We start from the raw sequence: 27784 nt of genomic DNA on the forward strand, positions 1-27784 counted from the left end.
CACACTGACCCTCAACAAGAAGGTGACCCAGGGCTGTATGATGGGTCCATCACCCCTCATAGCCTGGTTCCTCTCTAGGTTTCTTCCTAGGTTTTGGCCTTTCTAGGGAGTTTTTCCTAGCCACCGTGCTTCTACACCTGCATTGCTTGCTGTTTGGGGTTTTAGGCTGGGTTTCTGTACAGCACTTTGAGATATCAGCTGATGTACGAAGGGCTATATAAATACATTTGATTTGATTTGATGATCAGCCCTCTCCTGTACTCCCTGTTCACCCATGAATGCGTGGCTACGCACAACACCATCTACATTTTCAAGTTTGCTGATGACAGCCTGTTTACCAACAACAACGATAAGACAGCCTACAGGGAGGTTATAACGCTGGCGGACTGGTGCCAGGAAAATAACCTCTCACTCAACCTAAAAAACGCAAAGGAGTTGATCGTGGACAACAGGGGACAGAAGAGGGAGCACGCCCCCACCCACATCAACAGGCATAGTGGAGAAGGTCAAAAGCTTAAAGTTCCTTGGCATGCACATCACTGATGACCTGAAATGGTCCCACCACACCGACACTGTGGTGAAGAAGGCGCAACAGCACCACTTCAACCTCGGGTGGCTGAAGAAATTTGGCAAGGCCCTGAGCCACTGTCTGTTCACTCTGCTACCATCTAGCAGACAGAGACGGTACAGGTGCATCAGAGCTGGGACAGAGAGACGACATAAACAGTTTCTATCTCCAGGCATTCAGACTGTTGAACAGCCATCACTAGCTGGCTACTTGCCAGTTCCTCTGCCCTGTAACATCTTGGAACAATGTCAAAGTGGAGATGTGAAACAGTTGTTTATACTTTGGCTAAAACCTAGCTTTTATATTCGTTTATTTATCTATACAAGCAAGTTAAAACTGTACACCTCTGAGAGCAAGCTATCTAGACCAACTGACAGCTAATTATGCTAGCTAGCTAAATCAAGGGGAGGGGAAACAGCAGTACATAAAATAGCCTATGCGGTGACGTTCAATGACTTACATATGGGGCATTAGTCTGAACGTGCAGGGTACATGTCATGTAAAAATCTTCAAAGCGTGAAATAGTTCCCAATCGTTATGATTGTGTTGTGATTGTGACGCCATGTTGTAGATTTTCCTCACGACAAGAAAATGTTAAATAATTGCACGTGCGTCTCTTTATGTGGATGTTTCTCTCTCTCACACCCTCCCTGCTGTGTATGTATATATTGTATTCTCGAAATAGCTAATACAGCTACTACTGTACATACCATTTTCTTTCCAAATTATATACTGTCTGTACACACCACGTATTTATATTTGGATTGTTAATTGGACTCGTTCTCTCATTTGCAGATTATTTGTATTGTGTTTATGTGATATTCTACTGCACTGTTGGATCTAGTAACATACCGATTTCACAAATTTGGATAATCTCAAAATCACGTTACTGATTAACATTTGGACAGGTAACTAACTAGTAACTGTAACGAATTACATTTAGAAAGTAACCTACCCAAACCTGATTGCAGATAACAATTTAGCAATCACATATTGTTAGGTTGTAACAACAATTTTGTCTCCCGCGTGTTAAATTGAATTGCTCTACCCCTGCAGCGAATGAATCATTTCCTACAAGTTCTACCAATCATGTACACTGCACTGTGCATCACAGCAAATTATAATGGCTGAATGAGAGAGACAGCCAATCAGATAACTCGTTTTCGATTTCATTCGGCCAATTAGACATTGCGTAATGTTTTGCCGTTGAACGTTATGCTGCAGCACTGCTAGCTAGCTAGCGTTAGCTGCAGTAGACTAGCTAGCTGGCTAGTATTGTTGAAGGTAAAATATGGGTGAAGTTACGTTACAAGTTAACTGGTAAGTTAAAGCGAGCTTTATTAAAAATCTTATTCATCTACTTTACATATTAACTATGAATCGAGTGTGTGCTTATTGAGCATAACGAAGGCGCTAGTTTCAATCATTTTCAAGATGTAACATTACTCTTAGCTAGCTAACCGTAAACGTTGATGCTTGCAAACCTGTCAGTTAGCATGGTTAACCAACGTTCGCTAGCTAGCCAGCAGGATACAGCCAGCGAACAACTGGCCAGTCAATCAATAGCTAGATTAATACTGTACTAACAAGCAGAAGGAGACTAGCTACGATATCCAGGTAGTCATATTTAGCTTACAATGTAGCTAGATACGTCTGCTTGACGATCTCATATGTTTACTGCTGGTTAATGCCCCTGTCAGGTATATCTTGCAAGGCTTCTGCTCTAATCTTATCCAGCAAGTGTATGCAAGTTACTATTTGAATGAAACTGCCCCAGTTAAAGTGAAAGTTTGATTACGGTCACCATGACCAAAGGGCCTAGCCACCTGCTTTTATTTCATCTCACACCACGTCCTGGTCAATGTCTGTACACTGGAGTTTAAAGGGACTGTTCACCCTGAAAAATGTGTTTGTCATATGTAACTTCAGACCTTTCCCCTCGATCTCCTGCAAGTATTAACCCCCCCAACCCACCCCACCCCAATCAGCCTGTAGGTTAAGGGAGAGCTGTTTCCCTCGTTCAACTCATTGATTGTCCCCCTCTATCTCTCTTGTAGGTATCAGACTCTCCCCCAGGTTGCGGGCCCATAAGCATGTCCACAGATGACAGTATCTCTGAGGATGTGTCCAGCCTGGGGGCCCTGAGCCACTGCCATGCCGGGGAAGGGGGCAAGGAAAGCGAGTCCTCAGAGGGCACCTCAGCAGCCTCTGGCCTTGGACTTGGGTTGGGGCTGTCCGGGACGGAGGAACCCAATGCCAACTCCAAGACTGCAGGGGGAACCGTAGATGGGAGAGCTGAAGACATCACACCAGCATGCAGCCTCCCCCACAAGATCAGGTGTGTGGAGACTGTGGACTCTGACTGGAGGTGGCAGTGTAGTAGGAGGTTTTGAATTAAGTGTGCTACATTGAGTAATCCAACATAGTCCCTTTTCCTGACTCCTGTGTACTGTGTTCCCCAGGAGCCTGTGTCTGAGTACGGAGGAGGCCTTTGGGCCTGGCAAGAGTCTCCCCTTCATCAACCCCTCCTCCCTGGAGACCCTCAGAGCCCTGGTCCAAGAGATCCAGAGTAGTGGGGAGACTGACCCGGAGATGTGGAAGGACTGTGAGGTAGGAAAGTGTCTGTGCTCTTGTGTAACTGCAAGGGTAGGATGGACAACAGATAAACCAATATATAGGATACCATATATTTAGTGTGGAAGGACTGCCAAGTAGTAATACAGCCACTGATAGTTAAATGTTTGTGGCAGTTAGTATGTCAGAGAAGTGTGATTGTGTGTGTTCTCTAAACTTCTCCCTGCAAAGGGTGATACTGGGGTTAGCTGGTGTGGTCATTATTCTCCTGCAGCACGTTGGGCAGTCTCATCCCTCCTCTGTCGCTTCTGCTGTCCCTGTGGATCTCAGCTGACAGCACACACACACTTGGTCCCTAGACTGCACACATCACACAACTCCAGCTGATCTCTTCAGACAGGACATGATTTGTGGGGAATAGACAACTGTGATGCTGGCAGCAGTGCCACCTCATCTCACACAGAAGAAAACACACTGAAGAGAGAGTACTGTATTCCCCAGCTTTAAATACAGGGATCTAGAGCTGGGCGATATGGACAAAAATCCATATTGTGATAAATTGCCTGAACTGATCTGATAACAATAAATCGAATGATAAGTTTATAACGTTGTGCACCACTTTGTTTAGTTTTATTACCCTATAAACTACTACGTCTAGTTTGATTGTTGTAGCTATTTTTCCATGAACAATCACCAATATTAACAAACTTATTTAATTTCAAACTTCACATTTCACTTGTATAGGCTACTTGTCGTAATGAACGATGTCAGCAAAATGCCTGCGTCCCAGCTCAGGGATCTTTCCAATTGTCTTAATGACCTCCTGCCCTCTCCTCTCATACAGTTTTCCTGATCTGAAAACACAGGCTCGATTACTTTTGAGATGCAACCCATACCCAAGTCTGTTATTGTGCCCAGAAAAGATTAACATTTAACCTGTCTTTGAAAATGTGCAAATAACTGAGTCTCTAAAAGGTAATCAGTGAGTTTCTTATGGACTGTAATATCAGGTGCATACCCCCCCCCCACCTCACCTCCCTGGGTGCATGGCATAGTACAACTAATTCACCTTTCTCACATCATAACTGGAGCACAGCTGCTTCCGGATGCACCCCCCCCCCCCCCCCCCCCCACACACACACACACACACACACACAGACCCCTTCTGCGAGCCTAACTCACAGCTGTCACATTTCTTCCACCCAATCAGAACATTTGACTATTTGCCATATTCATATTCACACTGGAAATGTGCCCATAACTTTAAGAGGAAATCTTTTCCAATGCTTTCTGGATGGTACTGTACAGACCTAATGTTGAAGATGTGTACGTGTCTTTGTTCAACAGGGTCGATGGCTGCATCTGTTCCAGCTAGTAGAGAAACAGTACCAAGAGCAGATCCTGGCTCAGCAAGAACAGTACCAGTGCCAAATACAGGTTTGTAGTACTATTTGAGTGTCTGTGATTTTCACAGTAGATGGCACCGACAGGTATGGCAGCTCTACTTCTAGCTGCTAAGAAACTTTACAGTATTTTGTTTTTTTGTGTGTTATTTCTTACATTATTAGCACAGATTTTTGTTGTTGTTATTACATACAGCCCGGAAATAACTTTTGTATATCAGAGAGGTGGTAACTCGCCAACATTACGACCTGGAATACGACTTTCTCGAATTGGGTCCTTTGTTCGTACCCCCCAGAGCAATTGAACTTATTCTAGAGGCTGCTCCAAAACACCGCCGGCGGAGAAGAGGTATTCGGAGTGGACTTCTAGTCCGACTCAGGAGGTGTGCACACCATCCACCGCTTCTGAGTATATTACTTGCTAATGTTCAGTCTCTGGACAATAAAGTAGATGAGCTCAGGCCAAGGATCTCCTTCCAGAGAGACATCAGGCATTGTAACATACTCTGGCTGTCTCGGAATATACTGTCCCCGTCCATACAGCCAGCTGGGTTCTCAGTACATCGCGCAGACGGGAATAAAGAACTCTCTGGGAAGAAGAAAGGCGGGGGTGTATGTTTCACGATTAACTGCTCATGGTGTGATTGTGATAACATACAGAAACTCAAGTCCTTTTGTTCAGCTGACCTAGAGTACCTCACAATCAAATGCCGACTGTATTATCTCCAAAGAGAGTTCTCTTCGGTTATAGTCACAGCCGAGTATATTCCCCCTCAAGCTGATACTATGACGACCCTCAGAATTACACTGGACTTTATGCAAACTGGAAACCACATATCCTGAGACTGCATTTATTGTAGCTGGGGATTTTAACAAAGAAAAGTTGAGGAAAATGCAACCATAGTTCTACCAACACATTGACTGTAGTACTCGCTCTGGAGAAACATTGGACCACTGCTACTCAACTTTTCGAAATGCCTATAAGACCCTCCCCCGTCCTTGTTTCGACAAATCTGATCACGACTCCATTTTGCTCCTCCCTTCATATAGGCAGCAACTCAAACAGGAAGTACCCGTGCTAAGGTCTATTCAACGACGGTCTGACCAATCGGAATCCATGCTTCAAGATTGTTTTGATCACGTGGACTGGGATCTGTTCCGGTAGCCTCTGAGAATAACATCGACGAATACATGGATGCGGTGACTGAGTTCATCAGGAAGTGTATAGGAGATGTTTTACCCACTGTGACTATTAAAACCTACCCAAACCAGAAACCGTGGATAGATGGCAGCATTCGCGCAAAACTGAAAGTGCGAACCACCACATTTAACCATGGCAAGGTGACTGGTAATATGGCTGAATACAAACAGTGTAGTTATTCCCTCCGTAAGGCAAACAGGCAAAATGTCAGTACAGAGACAAAGGAGTCGCAATTCAACGGCTCAGACACGAGAAGTATGTGCCAGGGTCTACAGACAATCACGGACTACAAACGGAAAACCAGCCATGTTGTGGACACTGACGTCTTGCTTCCAGACAAGCTAAACACCTTCTTCACCCGCTTTGAGGATAACACAGTGCCACCAACACGGCCCGCTACCAAGGACTGTGGGCTTTCCTTCTCCGTGGCCGACGTGAGTAAGACATTTAAGCGTGTTAACCCTCGCAGGGCTGCTGGCCCAGACGGCATCCCTAGGCGCGTCCTTCGAGCATGCGCAGACCAGCTGGCTGGAGTGTTTACGGACATACTCAATCTCTCGCTATCCCAGTCTGCTGTCCCCACTTGCTTCAAGATGTCCACCATTGGTCCTGTACCCAAGAAGGCAAAGGTGACTGAACTAAATGACTATCGCCCCGTAGCACTCACTACTGTCATCATGAAGTGCTTTGAGAGGCTAGTTAAGGATCATTTAACTTCTACCTTACCTGACACCCTAGACCAACTTCAATTTGCTTACCGCCCCAATAGATCCACAGACGATGCAATCGCCATCGCACTGCACACTGCCCTATCCCATCTGGACAAGAGGAATACCAGTGTAAGAATGCTGTTCATTGACTATAGCTCAGCATTCAACACCATAGTAACCTCCAAGATCATCATTAAGCTTGCAGCACTGGGTCTGAACCCCGCCCTGTGCAACTGGGTCCTGGACTTCCTGACGTGCCTCTTCAACCTCACGAGGCTGAAGAAATTTTCCCCCTCCAGCACACCTACAGCACCCGATGACACAGGAAGGCCAAAAGATCATCAAGGACATCAACCACCCGAGCCACGACCTGTTTACCCGGCTATCATCAAGAAGGCGAGGTCAATACAGATGCATCAAATCTGGGACCGAGAAACTGAAAAACAGCTTCTATCTCATGGCCATCAGACTGTTAAATAGCGATCACTGGCCGGCTTCGTAACCCTGCACCTTAGAGGCTGCTGCCCTATATACATAGACTTGGAATCACTGGCCACTTTAATAATGGAACACTTGTCACTTCAATGTTTACCAACTGCTTTACTCATCTCCTATTTATATACTGTATTCTATTTTACTGTATTTTAGTCAATGCCACTTCGACATTGCTCAATCTAATATTTATGTATTTCTTAATTCCATTCGTTTACTTTTAGATTGGTGTGTATTGTTGTAAATTGTTAGATACTACTGGACTGTTGGAGCTAGGAACACAAGCATTTTGCTACACCCGCAATAACATCCGCTAAATATGTGTATGTGACCAATAAAATTTGATTTAACTATTGCCAAATACAGCTCTGAACTTTACGTGGCCTGTTCTAGAATCCATGAAGATGCATGTTCTGATGCCTGTTTACACTGTGGTTATTTTCCTCCTCCAGCTGATTCAGGATGAGATCAAAGCCTTGGTTCAGCTCCAGAACCGCCAGACCAGCACACAGACCCACAACAATTACCCATATACCCCTACTGCTACCACCAACACACAGACACATCACGATTACCAATCTACGCTGTCTACTGTCACACAGACACACCCAGACTACTCCTCTTCCCCTGCTGTTGCCACCATACACCCCTCACCCTCCACGGACCTTCCCAATGGGAACTCGCCTCTCTCTGCTCCCCCCACCTCCCTCTCTGTCCCCCAACCCCTTCTGAGCTCCACCTTCCCTCTACCCACATCCACTCGGCCAGGGCCGGTCACCCCAAGAGAGAGGTGGGCTGAGGGGGCAGGGACGGTGCTGAGCAGTGGGTATGGGACCCTGTCGGCCTGGGGGTCAGGGCTCGATGGGACAAAGACTCCGGGGGGAGTAGAGGAGAGAGGCCGGGGGAAAGAGGAGTCTGGTTGGTCCCTTCACCTCCAGGACTACACAGAGACCATTCTGATTGGCCAGGAGGGTCAGCAGAGGAGTGCCTCGGCCAATGAGGTGGCTTCTAGAGACAATCCTAGTCCACCTGAGCAGCAGAGAACCTCCAGCCAACCGCTGACCTCCTGGGCTCAAAGACAGAGACGCAGCAAACCCAAGAAGAGCACGGCGGGGCAGGCCCAACCTCCCCTGGCTTCCCCCCCACCCCTCCATGCCCCATTCCCAGGCCAGAGCGTCCCTCAGACCTCTTCCTCCCAGGAGCAGCAACCCAGCCCCAGGCAGAGCCCTAGAGACAGCCCCCTGGAGAACACTGACCTCCAGGACAAGGTACACCTAACTCCAGCCGACGCACCCGGTTTTGTTTGAATTTATAGTAGCTGGATAAAATCATGTAAAACTATTTGGATTACTAGTCAGTATAATGCGCTGGCATTTTGTTATATCACCTTGTATTTTGTCTGTGTGTCACTGTGTCTGCCCTGCTTTATATGCGTCACAGTCAGTTGAAACAGGATTCCTTGTGGGGAAGCATTTTGAAAAGTAAACAGTAAAAGACGAGTTAGCTTTGGGTCTCGATCTCTCTCCTATGTTCATCTCTCTTCTCTCTGTTTTCAGCATGGGTCGGCTGCTACCTTCACCAACTCCTTCCCTCTGAGGAGAAGTGACAGCCTCATGTCTGAGGCCTCAGGTAACCACACACACACACACACACAGGCCTCTTTGTATCCGCTCTAAACTTTGGCCTACATGCTGCGCGGTCTTGTCACCTTGTTGAATAACACTGTTGCCTTTGCTTGAGCAGCAGTTCTGAAATGCGGTCAAAGCAACAATGCTAAGTGCTTTTAGTAACGTAGTTATAAAGCAGTATTAAGGTTGTTATAATGTAGTGATACGTGTCTGCTTCTTGTCCTTCAGGTCTGACGTACTGGCGCATGGATGTGAGTGAGCTCTACCGCCCCCTACCTGACAGCTTCGACAGTGGAGCCTACCTCCTGCTGCAGGAGGCCTCTATCAGTCTGGTAGGTGAAGGACAAAAGGACAACCCAAACTTGTTCCACCTAAAATACAGTGTTTGTTTTCATTGTGCTGAAAAAGTTAGTCTCTTCTGCATTAGGGAAATCCCACAGATTTTCAGTCCTCAATCCCAAGTAAATAAAAACAAATGACACCACCTCCCACCATTGTATTAGTTTGTTGTGCGTCTCCCTCTGTGTCTCGCAGACCTCTCCAGAGGACCAGAAGCTGTCTCTCAGAGAGATCTACCACAGCAAGCAGAGAACTACTGAGTCTAAACACACCGACTGGGACCGCTCTCTCACCTGCAGCCCCACATCACCACAGGTATACACACACACACACACACACACACACACACACACACACACTAAGGTTGGGCGGTATCCAGATGTTCATACCGTTTCTGTACCATACCGGGGTATACTGTATTACCGGAAGTGCACAAAAGGGGTGCTATAAAAAAAAAAATTGAGCTATCTTGGTTACAGCAGAGACATTCAAGCTCCTCCTGGATCAAGATCCCTGTTGCCTAAATGGTTTTGTGCTTCCAATTAAAAAATAATAATAAGTATGTATCTTGAGTGTACATGTGATGGAAGAATGCACTGTGCATGCAGAGGTTTGCAATTCCATTGAATTGGGGATAGTTTAACCAAAATATGCCACAAGACCTAGAATTGCCTTATGTGTATCCCACAAAAAGGTTCACTGTTATAAGATAACTTTTTTTAAATTAATTTAAGTAAAATTCAAGGACTTAACTTCCCATGGACAATTTCTGGAAGAAAAGAAAATCACAGTGGGTGCCAGACACTGGCTTGTAGGCCTCTCCAGGTCTCACACCCACTGTGAAATTTGGTGGAGGATTGGTGATGATCTGGGGGTGCTTCAGCAAGGCTGGAATCGGGCAGATTGGTCTTTGTGAAGGATGTATGAATCAAGCCACATACAAGGTTGTCCTGGAAGAAAACTTGCTTCCTTCTGCTCTGACAATGTTCCCCAACCCTGAGGATTGTTTTTTCCAGCAGGACAAAGCTCCATGCCACACAGCCAGGTCAATCAAGGTGTGGATGGAGGACCACCAGCTCAAGACCCTGTCATGGGAAATTGTCCATGGGAAATTAAGTCCTGGAATTTAGCTTAAATTCATTTAAAAAAAGTTGGCTTGGTGACCATCCATCTTTCACAAAGCCGAGCTGCTTGCATTTTTGCACCAGGAGTGGCATAAAGTCACCCAACATCAATGTGAAATACTGGTGGAGAGCATGCCAAGACGCATGAAAGCTGTGATTGAAAAGCAGGGTTATTCCACCAAATATTGATTTCTGAACTCTTCCTAAGTTAAAACATTAGTATTGTGTCGTCTAAAAATAAATCTGAACTTATTTTCTTTGCATTATTCGAGGTGAGGATCTTTTTAGTTATTTTGACCAGTTGTCATTTTCTGCAAATAAATGCTCTAAATGACAATATTTTTATTTGGGAGGAATGTTGTCAGTAGTTTATAGAAAAAAACAAAAATGTTAATTTTACCCAAACACATACCTATAAATAGTAAAACCAGAGAAACTGATCATTTTGCAGTGGTCTCTTTTACATTTTTTTTCAAGAGTTGTATAATTATTTTTGTTTTTTTGTTTCACAAAACAATTTAGTTAACAGGGATCTTGATCCAGGAGTAGATTTGAATGTCTCTTCTGTACCCAAGAAGCTTGATCTTGACATCTAGCAAGTTAGCAAACCAAATTCATAGCTGGAGCCCTGAGCTGGATATCATTTATTTTACATATCTTACATTTCTTATAGTTATACTTAACTTACAGTTATAAGCAGTGGCGTAGCACGCGCCCTGGCAGCCCCCACAAGGCGGGGGTGTCCCCAACCCACAGTATTGAAAATCAGACTGTCGGTATCTCAAAATACCCCGGTATACAATATAAACAATATATCGCCTAACACACACAGACACCCGCTCTAACCCTTCACTTTGTTCTAGGTGTTAACTCTAGATCCCACTATTCAGCTCCGTCAATCAGATCGAACCTCCGGCTTCACCTCGCCCTCCCACTTCAGCAGCCCCTCCTACCCCACCCAGCCGCAGCTCTACCCCCGTGTTGACACCCCCGTCAGCCCAGACAGCATGGCTGAGGGCAGTACCAACCCCGGGGACACAGACTGCGCCTCCAACGCCTCCAGCCTTTCCGCCGTCGCACCTACCCTAGCCAGAGTGGCCTCTGCTCGGATAAAACCGTCCCCGTCGCCCCCCTCTACCTCCAAGCCCTTGATGCTCCCCAGCAGCCAGCAACGCAAGGCCTTAGTCACTCAGGCCAGCGAGGAGGAGGGGAGTCACACACACACCAGCACCCTGAAGCAACTGGCTGTGTCTGGGAGGCAGACGCACTCACACACACTCTCCCAGAGCGGCCCTCGTATGGAGAAAGCGGCGTCACTGGAAGACCCTGTGATTGTCTCTCTGTGAGTGGCAGAGGGCTGGTTATGTTTTTATATATTGGGTCACACAGGGGCGTCATGCAGTCCACATCTGAGGGGCACAAAGTCCCTGAGGATAGCTGGGAGGTCGACAAGTTGCATTTTTCATACACTTGAAACAATTTTTGTTCTGCAATCTAGAGCCATAATTATACTTAATTCTACCTAAAAAAATGTTTATTTTTCCGCATATCTAAGCATACTTCTTGAGCTGTGTGTATCCTGACTGGTGGTTATTTTTTATGACTAAAATCTGGGTAAAAGATTGAAAGGAATGTGAGTCTTATTCAGTACATTTAGTAATTGCTCGCTTTTCTAAAGTCTACCAACCTTGCCAGCAGGCATGCTAGCTAAGATAGTTAGATAAGCTAGCTACTCTAACTTGATTGCCTGAAATGGCTTCTTGGCAGCTAGTGATGATATTGGGGACCTATCTGGGCTAGCTAAAGCCAACTTCATAAAATTGCTATATAATACAGTATTACTGTAGACCACTGTAGTATTACAGAGAATCAACAAATTAAACCCTTTATTTTGTTTTGCTTTTTTTTCCTGGGCAAATCAGAGGGGCCCCTGTGCCCCCTATGGGCATGACGCCTCTGGGGCCACACTAATATTATTTAGGGCATAAATCAGAGGAACTAGTAGTAGAATAACTTAAGGTAATTGATACATACTGAGTACTACTAATCTCCTTTCTCCTCCCATTCCTCCTCTTTTCCCTTCTTTCTATTCTCCCCTCTTTCTCCAGGCTGAGAGAGAAGCTGAGGGAGAAACACACTCGTCATGTAGCTGATCTGAAGGCTTACTACGAGGCAGAGATAAAAGTCCTCCGGGACAAACTGGACCTGAGAGACTTGCCTCATGACCTGGAGCAGAGCAACCACACACTCAGACAGAGGTAGTGGTGGAGAGTGTGGGTGGGTGTGTTTGGGGGAAGGTTGGTGTGTGTCTGTGAGATCTAAGTCGTGGTTGTTGTATTACCAGGTGTGCTCAGCTAGAGCGAGCTCTGTCTGAAGCAAGCAGCCGTATCCAGGAGCTGGAGAACAAGAACACCATCCTAGAGAAACAACTGGTAGGATACTGTTATACCCTTAGAGGTGTGTGTGTGTGGGGGTGTGTGTGTGTGTGTGTGTGTGTGTGTGTGTGTGTGTGTGTGTGTGTGTGTGTGTGTGTGTGACAAGCTCTGCTGTCTCTTTCAGGCTGACTGGCCAGAGCGCTACGACACAGCCTGCTCCACGGGAACGTCCCTGCAGCAGCGATTGGACGAAAGCAGGCAGTCAGGCAGGGAGAAGGACTCCTCGGCCAGCCGCCTCAGGACCCGGGTCCGGCAGCTAGAGGAGGCCTTGGAGAACGCCTGCAGAGAAACACAAGAGAAGGAGGCCAGGAGGGAGAGGGAGTACAAGATGCTGCAGGACGTGAGTTCTGACGTTATACCCGACTAGCTAAGTAAACCAACTGAAATCTCTGGACTACTTTATAGGTGTTGTAGTTTGGGAGATGTCCTACAGAACATCTGGAGAACAGTACCTCTACGTCTCTTACACAAGTCTCTTATTTGAGCAGCTCTTTCAGTACCCGCTGATGTGTGCAAAGGACCTTGTAATAGGCTATTTGGCTGTAGCTCAAAGGTTTAATAGACACACTCCGGTGTGTGTGTTTGTGTGGTCATGATAACTCAGGGGTTGTGTGTTTTTGTCTCCCTAGCTTCTGGGAGAGTATGACTCTCTGAAGAAAGACCACGAGGGGGTTAAGGTAATGGAACTATTCTATTAGTGTAATCTATTCTCCTTTTCGGTGTTATTCCACCTCAAGATTAACAGGTGACACGTTGTACTGGTACTGGTTCTAACCTTTTGTTCTCTATCAACAGGACAACCTGGTGTCTACAGAGAACAAGCTGTTTGATGCCAACGAGCAGGTTTCTGAACTAAAAAGGTAACATCAAGCATCCAACACCAAGACCTGAAAACCAACATCTACAAGATAGATGTGCTAGTTAAATCATAACTAGACCTGGGTTAAAAAAATAGCCCTATTTGAGTATTTTCAAATAACGTGGTCGAAAATCTAGTTCTATTTGAAGGTATTTTCAAATACAAGCGTCTGTGTATTTGAGTATTTTCAAATAGATGCCAATACTTTCCAAGTGTATTTCCAAATACATTCCAATATTCAACTACTTGTATTTTCAAAGAGAAAATATCAAAATATTTACTTTGAAATGTCTTTGTCATGATCAGACCTGGGGTTCAAATACTATTTGGGGTATTTCAATTACTTTCAGAGTTACGTAATTTGTCCATATCGGATATCAGTTGTTAAGTGTTTTTGACACCTCCAGTGTTACCAGAGTGACCACATTTTTGGGGGGTGATTTATATTTAGAATTGTCACACAAGACAAAAAAAGAACATCCACAAACAAGACAGACACAACAAACACAATCAACACCACACAAGGAGCTCCAACCCATGATAAATAAAAGAAAGGAAAATACAATTGAATGTACAGATTTGGTCAAGCCTCCTACCCATCTCCCACCAGCAGCCCGTAGCCATCCTCTCAAAGCAAAGATGGTCAAAAGGAGAAGAAATGCCGTATCCACAATGCGCATCAGAGTAGAAAATGTGTCGTAAGTGCTGAGAATAGACTTCACTCCTACTCTTATGGGTCAAAATAAAAGCTATGCATGAAGCCTCTTTAGTCTTAAGTTCCAGTTCCACCTAGTCGACGGACATTTAGGAGAGCTCATGAGCTGTCTCAACCTGTTAAGCTACCAGAAAGGGTTTTAACAATAGAGAAATGCAGTGAGTCAGTGGTTCCTGTGCCACAAGCAATTGCTTTGGAGTTGTTCAAATGTTTTGATATTTTTATATGATCACTCCATAAATAGTGTAGACCTACATGCAACAGTATCTCTTACGCTTTTCAAAATGATTTCACATGTACCCTATTTTATATGACATGCCTAAATTCTTAGAACCACGAGGCTAATAAATAAACATGTTTTTCTTTTGATTATTGAATTACCTACAGTGCCTTCAGAAAGTATTCGTACCCCTTGACTTAATTCCACATTTTGTTGTTACAGCCTGAGCTCTAAAAGGATTTAATAGATTTGTTGTCGTCTTAAAACAGGTTTTAACATGATTCCTAGGACGTTTTCTCTGATGTTTTGTAGATACGGGCCAAGAGTGACAGATTGAAGAATCCCTTTTGACTGAGAGAAGAGTTATTCTCTTTTGGTGTGACTATCTATTTTGGCAAACAAAGAATAGATATATCGTGTGCCAGCTTTTCTTTCTTTATCAGTGTGTCTTGTCCCAGCACCGGTGGAGATCCTGTATTTGACATGTCTCTATCACCCACACACTCTTTCCTGTATCTGTCTGTGGCCCTCCTCCTCAGGGTGATCTGTAAGCTGGAGAGCCAGGTGAATCAGCTGGAGCATGAGAACCAGGCCAGGAGTCGCCAGGCTGTCCACAACCACACACAGCCTTCTGGAGCTGGGTACGGTCTCCTCTCCTCCACGTATGCATACATGTTGTGCTTCCGTTAGGTCCCAAAGCAGATCTGACCTGTAGCTGTTATTATTTTTTAACCCTCTCCTGTCTCTCTGTCTGACTCTAGCTGTTGTTACTGTTGTTAACCCTCTCCTGTCTGTCTGTTTGTCTGACTGTAGCTGTTGTTACTGTTATCCCTCTCCAGTCTGTACCACCATCCGGACCTGTTGCTTTCGCCCAGCAAACACCCTTGGCAACCAGAATCCACCTATAGAATTTCTCCTTGCTCTCAAACCGACCAATCACACAGCACCAGGAAGTCTCCCTGTCCTCAAACTGACCAATCGCAGAGTTACAGGATGTCCCCTTGCCCTCAAACTGACCAATCAGGCAGCTCGGGCCACTTTACAGACCACACTGGCAGCAGGAGGTATGGTTGCAGTGTTAACTTTGGAATACCTCCTTTTAATCCCCTTTCCCCCTTGATTTAACCCTGATTAAAAATCGGACCAGTTTAACTCACCCGTTTCCTGTTTTGTCCTGTAGGTGTTTGTCCCCTCCAGAGCGTGAGCAGGACCGGGGTGAGGTTGTGAGGGAGGCTCGGGGGCCTCTGACCCCACTGATGAGGGCCCTGATAGAGCTGGATGAGACCAGAACCACTGAGGACCAGGCCCCCTGTAAGACCAGCCACAGTACCACTGACTCACTCTCACTGGCCTCCAGTAAGACACACTCCTCATCCCACAGTAGGCCCTCCGCACACTCACTAACTCATTCTCTTCACTCCGTCCTCAGCACGGTGCTAGAACAGTGTAGCATAACTCAGTCATTGGCTCCAGTCACAAAGTTGGAGGTTGTATTTTCCCCTAGCCTCAGCCTTTTGGATAGTTCTCTAAAATCTGGAAGACATTCTCTAGTCTACTCTGAAGTCTTTTGACCGTTCCTGTCTTTCAATGAGGTTCACTCTGAATGCATGTGTATCTGTCAATACGTTTACTCATGTTAGTCAGTTTTTGAGCTATATACTTTAACTTATGTGATGATGCTGTGCTGTGGTGGTGTTTGTTGAGATGCAAGACAGATTTCCCCGAAAGGGACACGATTATTATTAACTAGCTGTCTCTATGTATCTGTCTGTTGCAGGGCTGGGCAGCCGGAGGCCAACTGTTGGCTTCGTAGAGAGAAACCACAGAGAGCCACCAACACAGGACAGGGGCAAAGCTATGGAGGACAGGGGCGGGACTGGACATGAGAGTGGTGCGGCCAGATCTGAAAGAGGCATGGTTTGTCTGAATGGAGGCAGGGATGGACCTCCCCAGGGTGTGGCTTCTCCTGGAAGGGCTGCGTCTGGGACATTCAGGGGAGTGTGTCTGCTGAGAGCCCAGAGAAGTCTGTCTCCAGAAGGCCACAGGTCCTCCTCTCTGCCCCCCCGCGCCCAGAGGGCCACCTTCCCCCCTACCACACCCAGTGCGTCATATCATTTTCACTGCTATTTCCTTGTGTAGTTCATTGTGTAGGGTTATTGAACTCATCTAGTGTTCTGTTGTTCTAGCTAAGAGAGAGACCCTGATGACGCCTCAGTCGGCTAAATCCAGCCCCAAACGCTGTCCTACAGAGAACTACTCCACTGCCTTTGGCAACCCACCACCACGACAACAGCAGCTACACAACAGGTACGGGTTAAGTACCCCTGGACGACAGGACCTTAGCTGGATCTGTGCACCCTTGATTTGTTTTCATCCTGTTCATTACAGGTGTGTCTTCTCCAGCTATTGTGTCTCATTATTCCTGATGCATTTTCCCTACCGTATTTTATGTTTTAGCCGCGGAGTTCAGGTTTGTGATTGTCCGTTTCAGGTTTGACATGGCGTCAGACCAGAGACTCCACTCCTTCCACAACTCCAGCCCCAGGAAGAGACTGTTTTCAGAAGGTAACAGAAACAATGTTGTTTTACACCCCTGACACCTGGTTAGTGTGTTCAGTGGAATACAGTGGCTTGCGAAAGTATTCACCCCCCTTGGCATTTTTCCTATTTTGTTGCTTTACAACCTGGAATTAGAATATATTTTTGGGGGGAGTTGTATCATTTGATTTACACAACATGCCTACCACTTTGAAGATGCAAAATATATTTTTTTGTGAAACAAACAAGAAATAACTTGAGCGTGCATAACTATTCACCCCTCCAAAGTCAATACTTTGTAGAGCCACCTTTTGCAGCAATTACAGCTGTAAGTCTCTTGGGGTACGTCTCTATAAGCTTGGCACATCTAGCCACTGGGATTTTTGCCCATTCTTCAAGGCAAAACTGCTCCAGCTCCATCAAATTGGATGGGTTCCGCTAGTGTACAGCAATCTTTAAGTCATACTACAGATTCCCAATTGGATTGAGGTCTGGGCATTGACTAGGCCATTCCAAGACATTTAAATTAGAGGTAGACTGATTATGATTTTTCAACACCGATACCGATTATTGGAGGACCCAAAAAAGCCGATACCGATTAATCAGCCGATTGTTTTTTTTTTTTTTTTTTTTTTTTTTTTTTTTTTTTTTTTTTTTTTTTTTTTAAATATATATATATAATTTGTAATAATGGCAATTACAACAAAACCGAATGAACACTTATTTTAACTTAATATAATACATAAATAAAAAATCTATTTATTCTCAAATAAATAATGAAGCATGTTCAATTTGGTTTAAATAATGCAAAAACAGTGTTGGAGAAGAAAGTAAAAGTGCAATATGTGCCATGTAAAAAAGCTAACGTTTAAGTTCCTTGCTCAGAACATGAGAAAGCTGGTGGTTCCTGTTAACATGAGTCTTCAATATTCCCAGTTAAGAAGTTTTCGGTTGTAGTTATTATAGGAATTATAGGACTATTTCTCTCTCTACCATTTGTGTTTCATATACCTTTGTCTATTGGATGTTCTTATAGGCACTTTAGTATTGCCAGCCTAATCTCGGGAGTTGATAGGCTTGAAGTCATGAACAGCGCTGTGCATCCCAGCATTGCTAAGAGCTGCTGTTTGAATGAATGCTTACGAGCCTGTTGCTGCCTACCACCACTCAGTCAGACTGCTCTATCAAATATCAAATCATAGACTTAATTATAATATAATAAACACACAGAAATACGAGCCTTAGGTCATTAATATGGTAAAATCTGGAAACTATCATTTCGAAAACAAAACGTTTATTCTTTCAGTGAAATACGGAACCGTTCTGTATTTTATCGAACGGGTGGCATCCATAAGTCTAAATATTGCTGTTACATTGCACAACCTTCAATGTTATGTCATAATTATGTAAAATTCTGGCAAATTAATTACGGTCTTTGTTCGGAAGAAATGGTCTTCACACAGTTCGCAACGAGCCAGGTGGCCCAAACTGCTGCATATACCCTGACTCTGCTTGCATAGAACGCCAGAGAAGTGACACAATTTCCCTAGTTAATATTGCCTGCTAACATGAATTTCTTTTAAATAAATATGCAGGTTTAAAAAAAAATATGCTTGTGTATTGATTTTAAGAAAGGCATTGATGTTTATGGTTAGGTACATTGGTGCAACTACAGTGCTTTTTTCGCGAATGCAGTTGTTAAATAATCACCCGTTTGGCGAAGTAGACTGTGATTTGATGATAAATTAACAGGCACCACATTTGATTATTTGCAATGCAGGACAAGTTAGTTAAACTAGTAATATCATCAACCATGTGTAGTTAACTAGTGATTATGTTAAGATTGATTGTTTTTTATAAGATACGTTTAATGCTAGCTAGCAACTTACCCTGGCTCCTTGCTGCACTGGCGTAACAGGTGGTCAGCCTCCTCGTGGAGTGCAATGTAATCGGCCATAATCGGCATCCAAAAATGCCGGTTACCGATTTGTTATGAAAACTTGAAATCGGCCCTAATTAATCGGCCGACCTCTAATTTAAAGGTTTCCCCTTAAACCACTCAATGTTGTTTTAGCAGTATGCTTATGCTCATTGTCCTGCTGGAAGGTGAACCTCCAGTCTCTTGAAGACTGAAACAGGTTTACCTCAAGAATTTCCCTGTATTTAGCGCCATCCATCATTCCTTCAATTCTGACCAGTTTCCCAGTCCCTGCCGATGAAAAACACACAGCATGATGCTGCCACCACCATTCTTCACTGTGGGGATGGTGTTCTCAGGGTGATGAGGTGTTGGGTTTGCGCCAGACATAGCGTTTTCCTTGATGGCCAAAAAGCTCAATTTTAGTCTCATCTGACCAGAGTACCTTCTTCCATATGTTTGGGGAGTCTCCCTCATGCCTATTGGCGAACACCAAAAGTGTTTGCTTATTTTTTTCTTTAAGCAATGGCTTTTTCCTGTCTACTCTTTTCCGTAAAGCCCAACTCTGTGGAGTGTACGGCTTAAAGTGGTTCTATGGACAGATACTCCAATCTCCGCTGTGGAGCTTTGCAGCTCCTTCAGGGTTATCTTTGGTCTCTTTCTTGCCTCTCTGATTAATACCCTCCTTGCCTGGTCTGTAAGTTTTGGTGGGTGGCCCTATTGGCAGGTTTGTTGTGGTGCCATATTCTTTACATTTTTGAATAATGAATTTAATGTTGCTCCGTGGGATGTTCAATGTTTCTGATCTTTTTTATAATCCAACCCTGATCTGTACTTCTCCACAACTTTGTCCCTGACCTGTTTGGAGAGCTCCTTGGTCTTCATGGTGCTGCTTACTTGGTGGTGCCCCTTGCTTAGTGGTGTTGCAGACTCTGGGGCCTTTCAGAACAGGCATATATCTACTGAGATCATGTGACACTTAGATTGCACACAGGTGGACTTTATTTAACCAATTATGTGACTTCTGAAGGTAATTGGTTGCACCAGATCTTATTTAAGGGCTTCATAGCAAAGGGGGTGAATACATATGCACACACCACTTTTCTTTTTTTCAATTTCAAGTAATTTTTCAATTTCACTTCACTAATCCAAATAAAAATCAATTTAAATTACAGGTTGTAAAGCAACAAAATAGGAAAAATGCCAAGGCGGGTGAATACTTTTGCAAGGCACTGTAGACACTACTACCCTCTTTCTCTCTCTCTCTCTCCCTCCTCCAGCCACCCAGCGGTCATCTGGTGGTTCAGTTGAGTCATCGGACAGTGTTGAGCCCCAGAAGGGGGTGTGTGGGCTGGGCTGGGAGGAGCAGGGGGCTGGGGGGTCAGGCTCAGACCTCCAGGACCCCGGGACAGACCTACAGAACAGTCTCCACTCCCTGGCCGACGCTGAGAGGCTGTTTGACGAGCTCACTATGGAGAAACAACAGGTGAGACAGACTGTTACAAGGCTCTTGTTATTAATCTAGACCCTCACAATAGACTATGACGGGGACATGCCGCTCACAAGCAGCATGACCAAGCACAAAATGCCTTTTACCCCTACCTAAACCCCCATCCCTACCCAGAGACATCTGTAGATCTGTAAAGATTGCATGACCATAAGCAATGTAATGGAATTGGTCTACCAGAGCATTATTAGCATATAGCTCATATCCATCCAAACCCTTTCAAATCTACTGGGAGTTCCAAGGGACTGGGGCTAAGAGTTGAGTTGGGGTTTTTATTGCACTGCTTTAAATCACATCATATTTTATTGGTTGCATACACACATTTAGCATGACGTTATTGGGGGAAAGGGTCAGTTGTACAACTGAATGCATTCAACTGAAATGTGTCTTCCCCATTTAACCCAACCCCTCTGAATCAGAGAGGTGCGGGGTGCTGCCGTAATCAACATCCACGTCTTCGGCGCCCGGGGAACCGTGGGTTAACTGCCTTGCACAGGGGCAGAACGACAGACTTTTTCCTTGTCAGCTCGGGGATTCGATCCAGCAACCTTTCAGTTACTGGCCCAAAGCTCTAACCATTAGGCTACCTGCCACCCTGCGGGTGTAGCGAAATGATTGTGTTCCTAGCTCCAACGGTGCAGTTATATCGAACAATTCACAACAATATACATAAATCTAAAAGTACAACTATGGAATTAAGAAATATATAATATTAGGACAATCAATGTCGGAGTCCAGAGTATAAATACAGTGCATTCGGAAAGTATTCAGACCCCTTGACTTCTTCCACATGTTATGTTACAGCCTTATTCTAAAATGTATTAAATTGTATTTTTCACTCATCAATATACACACAATACCTCAATGACAAAGCAAATACAGGTTTTTAGAAATGGTTGAGAGTTTATATAGAAAAAAACCCTGAAACTTAAAAAGCATATAAGTATTCAGACCCTTTACTCAGTACTTTGTTGGAACACCTTTGGCAGCGATTACAGCCTTCTTGGGTATGACGCTAATTGCAAAGCTGTCATCAAGGCAAAGGGTGGCTACTTTGAAGAATCTCAAATATAAAATATTGATTTTGATTTGTTTAACACTTTTTTGGTTACTACATGATTCCACATGTGTTATTTCATAGTTTTGATGTCTTCACTATTATTCTACAATGTAGAAAATAGTACAAATAAAGAAAAACCCTGGAATGAGTAGGTGTGTCCAAACTTTTGACTGGTACTGTATATATATATATATATATATGTGTGTGTTGGATTGTATGGAGAGTATGTGGATAGAATATTTAGTATGTCTTTTGGATAGTATAGTGTATATTTACAGCAATAGTTGAATAGGATTGATTTGTCTAGAATACGGTATGTACAAATGAAATGAGTAGGAGGCCGGCTAGTGATGGCTATTTAACAGTCTGATGGCCTTGAGATTGCAAAACAGCTTCTATCTCTTGGTCTCAGCTTTGATGCACCTGTACTGACCTCTCCTTTTGGATGATCGCAGGGTGAACAGGCGATGTCCTGGATTATATTTTTGGCTTTCCTGTGACATCGGGTGCTGTAGATATCCTGGAGGGCAGGCAGTGTACCCTTTGATGTGTTGGGCAGACCGCACATCCTCTGAAGAGCCCTGCGGATGCGTGCGTTGTAGTTGCCGTACCAGGCGGTGATACAGCCTGACAGGATGCTCTCAATGGTGCATCTCTAAAAGTTTGAGGGTCTTAGGGGCCAAGCCAAATTTATTCAGCCTCCTGTTGTGGGTGGACCATTTCAGATTGTCAGTGACGTGTACACCGAGGAACTTGAAGCTTTTCATCTTCTCCACTTCTCCACAAGCTCCCCGTTGATGTGGATGGGGGCGTGCTCCCTCTGCTGTCCCCTGAAGTCCACGATCAGCTCCTGGGTTTTGTTGAGCTTGAGTGAGAGGTTATTTTCCTGGCACCACTCCGCCTGGGCCCTCACCTCCTTCCTGTTGGTTGTCTCGTCATTGTTGGTGATCAGGCCTACCACTGTTTTGACGTCTGCAAACTTGATGGTTGAGTTGGAGGCGTGCGTGGCGCCGTGGTCATGGGTGAACAGGGAGTACAGGAGGGGACTGAGCACGCACCCTTGTGGGGCCCCTGTGTTGAGGATCAGCGTAGTGGAGGTGTTGTTTCCTACCTTCACCACCTGGGGGCGGCCCGTCAGGAAGTCCAGGACCCTGTTGCAAAGGGCGGGGTTCAGACCCAGGGCCGCAAGCTTAATGATGAGCTTGGAGGGTACTATGGTGTTGAAGGCTGAGCTGTAGTCTGATGTAGTCCTATTTTATTGATGGCGTATATCTATCAATGACAGAGGCAGTCCTTTGACATCGCACCTCACTAATCTCTATTGGATCTGTTCTACAGTATTACCTGGCTTTATGATTTTACAACCACACCTCTCTCAATGATGTCTATTTATAGCTGGGTTCATATATCCCCCCCTTCTTTCCTGTCCTACTGTCCTTTCCAGCCCTGTCCTGCCTCTCCTGCTCTGTTATGACTGAGGGGTGCTAACTCCTTTCTCCGGCCCTTTACCCTTCAGCAGCCTTAAGTATAAGGTGTGTGTGGGCAACACACACACTAGGGCAACACACACACCGCAGCGTGGCCGGCCTGCTTGGTTCATCTGATTATTAATCTGAGTGCTGTGAAATTGTTGGTTAGTTTATATATTTATTTATTTATGTAATTAATTCATTTTGGTGTGTTTTGTGCAGATTGAGTCAGCGTTGAGCCGGATGCCTGGATCTGGTGGGAGGGTGAGCCTGCAGACCAGGTTAGATGAGGTAAGGTCACAGTCACACGCACCAAACCATGCAAGGCCTCATTGCATATTAATGAGGCGTGATTGGGTCTAAATTAGTGCACTGATATGAAACTTTTGGCCGATTCCGATAAGCCCAAAAAAAACGATACAGATATTTCAAATTTTAGCGGCCTTTTAAGTACAGTTAGTTTAAGTACAGTTTTAGTACAGTTAAATAGTTGAAACACTGACAAAAAAGTTATGTTGTTGGCATTTACGTATGTCCCCATTACCAGAAAAACATAATCAAAACCTATTTATTTTACTTACTTGCTGTGCTGTTTCATTGTTCATTTGTTCTGTCTCAACCAGGATTTTATCATACATGTCAAGCAGTGAAGTTTCAGCTCTGTCTGTCCGTGGCCTCTTCTGTCGTGGGTCCTCTTCCTCGGTGCGCACTGTCACTGTGTCCGTTTCCATCTTGTTCAGCTGTGTCTAACATTTCACGTAAACTCTTTCTTGTCTGCATCGAAGTAGCGGTCCTTGTACCTAGCATCGAGCATGGTGGCGACACCGTAAAGAGGCTCAGAGAGGGTGCCTGTTAACGAAGTAGCGGTCCTTGTACCTAGCATCGAGCATGGTGGCGACACAGTAAAGAGGCTCAGAGAGAATGCCACCGAAATCGCTTGTTCACAGCCTCTAGTAGAGTACTTTTCCAAGTTAACCCCACTGTCTGTGTCGGCAGTTTTGATGAGCAAGCGTTTCAATGCCATGACAGAGGGTATCACGTCTGCTGCAGACGCAGTTGATGAGCTTATTTCTCAAGTCAGTTGTTAGAATGGAGCTAGGAGTGTGTTCATGTTTCCTAGATGTTTTCAAATGCCATTGAAATGGCAGCAGCGGTATGAGAACCAGCATGCAATGAGCATGCAATACGGCTTTCCTCAGTATGAAATCCTTGTCGGCCCACCGTGCTGTCAGACTCAGCATGTTCATGGGGCTGACATCGCTGGTCCAAATGTCAGTCGTGAAGCTAATAGAAGTAGCTCATAGATGTGCGTTTCAACAATACTGTGTAACTCCGGTAGGGCAACATCTGAAAAATAGCGCCTACTTGGTAGTGTGTACCGGGGCTCGAGGTGCTCGATCAGTCGGCGAAAGCCAACATCATCCATGACAGAGAACGGTTGATTGTCAAGGGCAATGAATTTCATTATCTTGGTGTTAATGGATTTTGCCTTTTGAGTTGTCTCGCTGAAATTTTACTTACTCTTTCAAATGACTGCTCGACTTGAACTTGTTTAGTTGTTAGAAGTGCGCGCTTAGTATTTTTCTGCTTTTGTTCTGTGTAGCGCTGTATTTTTCGTGTCGTCAATATGTCATCTACCTACAATTTGAAGTCGGAAGTTTAGATACACTTAGGTTGGAGTCATTAAAACTCGTTTTTCAACCACTCCACAAATTCCTTGTTAACAAACAATAGTTTTGGCAAGTTGGTTAGGACATCTACTTTCTGTATGACACAAGTAATTTTTCCAACAATTGTTTACATACACTAAGTTGACTGTGCCTTTTAAACAGCTTGGAAAATTCCAGAAAATTATGTCATGGCTTCTGATAGGCTAATTGACATCATTTGAGTCAATTGGAGGTGTACCTGTGGATGTATTTCAAGGCCTACCTTCAAACTCAGTGCCTCTTTGCTTTACATCATGGGAAAATCTAAAGAAATCAGCCAAAACAATGTGTAGACCTCCACAAGTCTGGTTCATCCTTGGGAGCAATTTCCAAATGCCTGAAGGTACCACGTTCATCTGTACAAACAATAGTACGCAAGTATAAACACCATGGGACCACGTAGACGTCATACCGCTCAGGAAGGAGACGCGTTCTGTCTTCTAGAGATGAACATACTTTGGTGCGAAAAGTGCAAATCAATCCCAGAACAACAGCAAAGGACCTTGTGAAGATGCTGGAGGAAACAGGTACAAAAGTATCTCTATCCACAGTAAAACGAGTCCTATATCGACATAACCTGAAAGGCTGCTCAGCAAGGAAGAAGCCACTGCTCCAAAACCGCCATAAAAAGCCAGACTACGGTTTGCAACTGCACATGGGGACAAAGATTGTACTTTTTGGAGAAATGTCCTCTGGTCTGATAAAACAAAAATAGAACTGAGTTTAAATGTATTTGGCTAAGGTGTATGTAAACTTCCGACTTCAACTGTATGTTATGTAGGTATGCGCTTTTACTTCGGGTTTTGCACATCGGCGTTAAACTAGACATGATGCCGATGTTGGCATTTTTAGCTAATATCGGCTGATTCCGATATGCTTACCGATTTAGATTGTGCATCCCTAGACTAAATGTCATCTTTTTGTTGTCATGAACATGTTTGTTTGATGAAATGGACTCGTGTGAGGTAATTGAATAGTATAGATGGGATATAACTTTAAAACCAAGATCTTTGTGTACAGTATGTGTGAATGTTTATGCTATTCCAGCTAAATTACTGTTCCCCTACTCCCCAGGTGGCCTTAGAGAACCGTCTAGAGAGCGTAAACCGTGACCTGGGTTCCATCCGCATGACCCTGAAGAGGTTCCACGTTCTACGCTCCTCTGCCAACATATAGCAATGTTTTTATTAGATGACGTCATAGGTAGGGTCTAGGGCTTTTCCTGGTCAGATTGCATGGTCAGGAAAAACTCCTGTTCCTAGTTATAGATGAATAAATATCACCGTTTTCTGTGATGTAGTTGGATAAAGAACCCTGATTGTTCTCTCTTAACTCGCAGGTTGGCATTTATTGAGATGACTCATGTACTCGAGCAGCTCTGCAGTGGTCACACTAGCTGGCACAGCCACAATGTCATAAAATCTGATTTAAAACCTTAACCATACTGCTCACCCTAATGCCTAACGTTAAAGGGACATTTCAACATTTTTCAAATTCGTATTCATCATCTGCACTACCCCAACATCAACGTATGTGAAATGTATGCGTTTCTATGTTTTGTAGTAAAAAATATAGAGGAAGATAAGTGTTTCCGATGATGACATCGGTGTGCATCGTGGGATTTTAACCAATTGTGAGTAGGCGTTGCCTACCAATTGTCTACTAATTGGTTGATGTCATTGGAAACACGTATCTTCCTCTTTTTAATACAAAACATAGAAATGCAGCATTTTCACATATGTTGATGTTGGGGTGGTGCTGGAGATGTTGATTATGAAGTTGAACTTTTTAAAAATGTTTTCATACTTTTTTATTATTTGGCCAAATTTGACTTTGCAGCTGGCCTATCTAGCGGAAACCGTTCAGTTCTGCCTCCGAGGCAAAACTCATGACAATAAAGGTCAACCTGCTCTTAACTCTGTATCACAGATCACTTGTACATGACCCACAGTCTTTTTTACACATATAACTCTGGGATATTTTTCTACATGTTTGGAAGAGCTCACAATTTTGCGGAGTATATTTTTAGAAATGCACAGATTTGTAAAGTCGTTTACTTTTTTAGACGTTATTGAAAGCGAAATAATATATGCTTTACTTGCCATATTCAGGTAAATTGTCGATTTTTTTTTAAAAATATTTTTTAATTTTTATCAGCCATCTATGGATCAATATAAATATGAATGGCAGAACATCCTAATATCCAGCAGAGACATTTACCCATCTGGAATGTACCACTGCCATCTCCGTCTAGGTCTACATTTTTATGCATCGTTTTGATATGTTTTTATTCCTCGTACACTGCATAAAATTGTATTTATTACATTTAATTGTTGTGTTCATTACAATGTTTATTCCTGGTGCATTAAAAATATAATAATCTTGATAGCCTACAACGTTCAATTAAAAAAAAAAATGTTTGCCCAAGCCATTGTTTTTCCCAGTTCCATCATTACTTGAAAATCTTTTACAAAAACCTTGTATTTTAGGAAATTTGAAGTTGCTTGCCTTTTTCCATTTTTATATATTTTATCTCCTTTGAACATTATTTTGTGTTAATTCTGTTGTGAAGGGAAGGATTCCATCAGTACCTAACCCCCCTCTCTTCCTAGTATACTATGGACCTCCTGCAAAAATTGAAACCAGCACACATTTGAAATATTACACACAAGTACACTGCTCCACAAATGGACATTGCTTGAAGCAACGTCTTATTGTAATGCATGGAATTTATACAGTATTTGCACTTTCAGTTTTTTTGGCCATGTAGTTTTTTTGCAGTTGGCAATGAATGACTTGACATGAACTTCACTGGAACTAAAATGTACTGTTGTTCTTTCAATAAATAACGCTTACATTATTACAACACCTGGGTCTCTGTGGGTTATCAAGACTATATACAGTGCATTCAGAAAGTATTCAGATCCCTTGAATTTTACCACATTTTGTTACATTGCAGCCTTATTCTAAAATGGATTAAATACTTTTTTTTCTCCCCTAAATCAATCTACACACATTAACCCATAATGACAAAATAAAAACTCTGGAACAGGTTTTCATCAAGGATCTCTGTACTTTGCTCCGATCATCTTTCCCTCGATCCTGACTAGTCTCCCAGTCCCTGCCGCTGAAAAACATCCCCATTGCATGATGTTGCCACCATGCTTCACCGTAGGGATGGTGCCAGGTTTGCTCCAGACGTGTGTGAGGGAAAGATTATGTATTTACCTAATTTATTTGATATTAATGGTTAACAATTCATATTTAATTAACAGTAAGACATTTCTGTACTACTAATGTCTGTTTTTATGGTCG

The 27784-nt window shown here is 43.9% G+C and overlaps 1 protein-coding gene across 1 annotated transcript; it reads left to right on the forward strand.

The window, feature by feature from the left end:
* Nucleotides 1-1804: 1804 nt before the first annotated feature.
* On the forward strand, nucleotides 1805-26227 carry LOC120026254 (M-phase phosphoprotein 9-like). Its single transcript, XM_038971076.1, has 23 exons — nucleotides 1805-1888; nucleotides 2626-2906; nucleotides 3031-3178; nucleotides 4490-4579; nucleotides 7401-8216; nucleotides 8505-8577; nucleotides 8805-8908; nucleotides 9111-9230; nucleotides 10903-11381; nucleotides 12148-12297; nucleotides 12384-12471; nucleotides 12599-12814; nucleotides 13104-13151; nucleotides 13270-13334; nucleotides 14808-14909; nucleotides 15108-15332; nucleotides 15449-15624; nucleotides 16046-16369; nucleotides 16455-16575; nucleotides 16760-16833; nucleotides 20005-20210; nucleotides 22983-23051; nucleotides 25544-26227. The coding sequence occupies exons 2-23, from the start codon at nucleotides 2662-2664 to the stop codon at nucleotides 25643-25645; spliced, it is 4041 nt and encodes a 1346-aa protein (XP_038827004.1). The 5' UTR covers nucleotides 1805-1888; nucleotides 2626-2661; the 3' UTR covers nucleotides 25646-26227.
* Nucleotides 26228-27784: the final 1557 nt, after the last annotated feature.

Source organism: Salvelinus namaycush, chromosome 31, assembly GCF_016432855.1.
Source record: "Salvelinus namaycush isolate Seneca chromosome 31, SaNama_1.0, whole genome shotgun sequence".
In the NCBI taxonomy this organism is placed as follows: Eukaryota; Metazoa; Chordata; class Actinopteri; order Salmoniformes; family Salmonidae; genus Salvelinus; species Salvelinus namaycush.

Bases quoted from the DNA above. Each gene is read 5' to 3' on its own strand.
- LOC120026254 (XM_038971076.1), top strand. From the start codon at position 2,662: ATGTCCACAGATGACAGTATCTCTGAGGATGTGTCCAGCCTGGGGGCC. The intron at 3,179-4,489 runs GTAGGAAAGTGT...TTTGTTCAACAG, and splicing joins AGATGTGGAAGGACTGTGAG to GGTCGATGGCTGCATCTGTT. The intron at 16,576-16,759 runs GTACGGGTTAAG...TGTCCGTTTCAG, and splicing joins CAACAGCAGCTACACAACAG to GTTTGACATGGCGTCAGACC.